General features: G+C 46.7%; 1 protein-coding gene across 1 annotated transcript; it reads right to left on the bottom strand.

Moving 5' to 3' along the window:
- LOC110431839 lies at window positions 392-1093 on the bottom strand. The gene has a single exon (XM_021451518.1). It carries the CDS (start codon window positions 1091-1093, stop codon window positions 392-394), a length of 702 nt encoding a protein of 233 aa, XP_021307193.1.

Raw genomic sequence — 2651 nt, 5'->3', positions numbered from 1 at the left:
TATTCTTTTTAGGAGCCACCTTTTGCTTTGGCTCCGGCATTTGTTTTGATATTTTTGATAAGTTTTTCAGAAGTTGGGGCTGGATCTCAACTTCCCTGATGCCTTGGGGATTTGGCCCATAGCGGATGCGTATCATGTTGGAGGATTCTTGACAGCGTGGCCAGAATTCGAACTTCTCTTCTTGGCCATTAATGTTGAAGCGGATTTCTCCGGCTCCCACATCAATTTGTGCTTTTGTCGTGCTCAAGAATGGCCTTCCCAGGATTAGTGGTGTCTCCTTGGTGAGTTCCATATTTAACACCACTAAATCCACGGGGACGTAATATCCTCTGATCTTGACAAGAATGTCTTAGGCAATCCCTGCTGGGTACCGAACTGACAAGTCCGCTAACTAGAGTGTCATGTTGGTTGGTTCCAAGTTGGTGAAGTTTGGCCTATCAAAGACCGATTTCGGCATGACGCTCACACTCGCCCTAAGATCACATAAGGCATGATCAAAATATTGGGTGCCTATTGAGCATGTAATTGTGGGGCACCCAAGATCTTGCTTCTCCACAGGTAGATGGTTGAGTATAGCTGTGCTACACTCTTCTGTCAGCTTGACAACTTCTACGGAGGGTAATGGTCGCTTGTTGTTGATGATATCCTTGATAAACTTAGCATAGGATGGTATGTGCAAGACATCCATCAGCGGGACGCTGACGTTTGTTTTCTCGACCATTTCCACAAAGCGGAGAAATTGCTCTTCTCCGTCCTTCCTCTTCTTCCTCCACCTGGTGGGGAAAGGAAGCATCATGGTGTCCCCATAAACTTCTGGAGTCGGTTCCTCATCTGATGATTCATCTTGAGGATCAACTGGCTCAGCAGTGGTGTCCCCATAAACTTCTGGAGTCGGTTCCTCATCTGATGATTCGTCTTGAGGATCAACCGGCTCAGCAGATGTTTGTTCTTGTTGACGCGGAGTCTTAGCTGTACCATGGTTAGGGTTGGGTGGATCACGAGTGGTCTTACCCCCTCTCGTGGTCACCGAACTAACATTTTCAACACCAGCAGCAGACTTAGCAGCAGAAGCAAGCTGATCTATCTGAGACATTACTCTTTTATTGAAAGATGCTTGTTCTTTAAACGATGTGGTCAGGCCATCAAGCTTGATTTTTATGTTTTCAAACATTTTATCATTAAAGGAAAGCTTTTAACAAGGTTTTCATTTATCTTGGCCTGACCAAGAACAAGATCTTTAAGCGAAGGCTGGGAAGAACTAAAGCCTGAGTTAAACGAGAAATTACCTTGGGGGCGATTTTGGTTGTTCCACCCATTACCTTGCTATTGTTGTTGGCGAAACCCGTTGTTGATGAATGAAGCATCTTCCTGGGTTTCAGGACAATTGTTCCCCATGTGGCCAACATTTCCACAGTCCTCACACGTCATGTGTGAGTCTATGGCCTGGACAGTGCTGGTAGCTGGATCGGTGGCACGTCCTTCCAACCTCTTCATGAGTATGTCTATTTTTGCGGCAAGCAAATCCGTCTCCTTAACGGTATGCATGCCCTTTTGTGTCTTGCGTCCCTCTCCCCAACTCTGGTTTGCCACCATCTTCTCGATGAGGGCTGTGGCCTCAGTGATGGTAAGGGAGAGGAATGCACCTCCAGCTGCAGCATCGACGTGCCCCTTGCACATGGTCGTGAGGCCTTCATAGAAGTTTTGTAGCACGAGCCATCCTTCCATTCCGTGGTGAGGGCAAGCCCGGATATATTCCTGGAGCCTTTCCCAAGCCTCAAGAATGGACTCGAGTGAAGATTGCTGGAAGTTTGATATCTTTCCCCTAAGAGCATTTGTTTTGCTCATGGGGAAGAACTTGGCGAGGAACGCTGCGGCGCATTTGTTCCATGCGTCGACTGCTTCCTTACTTGGATAGAACCATTGCTTTGCTTTCCTCGAGGGGGAGAAAGGAAACAAACGGAGCTTGACGCTGTCAGGTGCGACATCCTTAATGATGACGGTTTCACACAGCTCAAGGAAGTTTTGCAGGTGTGCGTTTGCGTCCTCACTTGGCGAGCCGCAGAATTGGTTCGCCTGCACCATTGTCAGCAGGCCAATGCGGAGTTCAAAGTTTCTAGTCCCGATATTGACAGCGGGCCCAACGGGCACGTTGGCAACAGTGGGGGTCGAGTACTCGCGGAGTGACTTGGCCATGACGATTGAAGTGGATGGTGCGGAAGTGACCGGTTCTTCTGTTGGAGAAGTAGCAGAGGAAGAAACAAATTTCTTCTTGTTCTTCTTCCTTAGGCGTCCTTCTGGATAATATCCGGTAGGTTGAAACCACTCATACACTATCCTGTTTTCGTTCAATATAAAAAAGAGGAAGAAAACAGCAAAATGACCCTGTTTAAACTATGGCAACCAATGCTTATTATGTAATCAATGTTTATGCCAATGCTAGATGCTTTTGCATTTTCAATTGCCTTCTCTGGCAACAGCGCCATAAATGCTTGTTGACGTTTCTTAGCGAAACTATTAAAGATAGAGTTTTCGTCCATCCTTAATAATAACACTAGAAACGTTTTTGGCATATCCTAACCACCATCACTTTAGAATGATAACCCAAGGCTCTTTACGGCACGGGCCTATGCAGTGCAGTCTGGTACTAATGA

This window comes from Sorghum bicolor, chromosome 1, assembly GCF_000003195.3.
Source record: "Sorghum bicolor cultivar BTx623 chromosome 1, Sorghum_bicolor_NCBIv3, whole genome shotgun sequence".
NCBI classification, from domain to species: domain Eukaryota; kingdom Viridiplantae; phylum Streptophyta; class Magnoliopsida; order Poales; family Poaceae; genus Sorghum; species Sorghum bicolor.
Note: the sequence above shows the minus strand (reverse complement) of the source record. Positions and strands in the feature narration are given on the sequence as shown.

Excerpts from the sequence above, each read along its gene's own strand:
- LOC110431839 (XM_021451518.1), bottom strand. The coding sequence starts at position 1,093 with ATGTCTCAGATAGATCAGCTTGCTTCTGCTGCTAAGTCTGCTGCTGGT.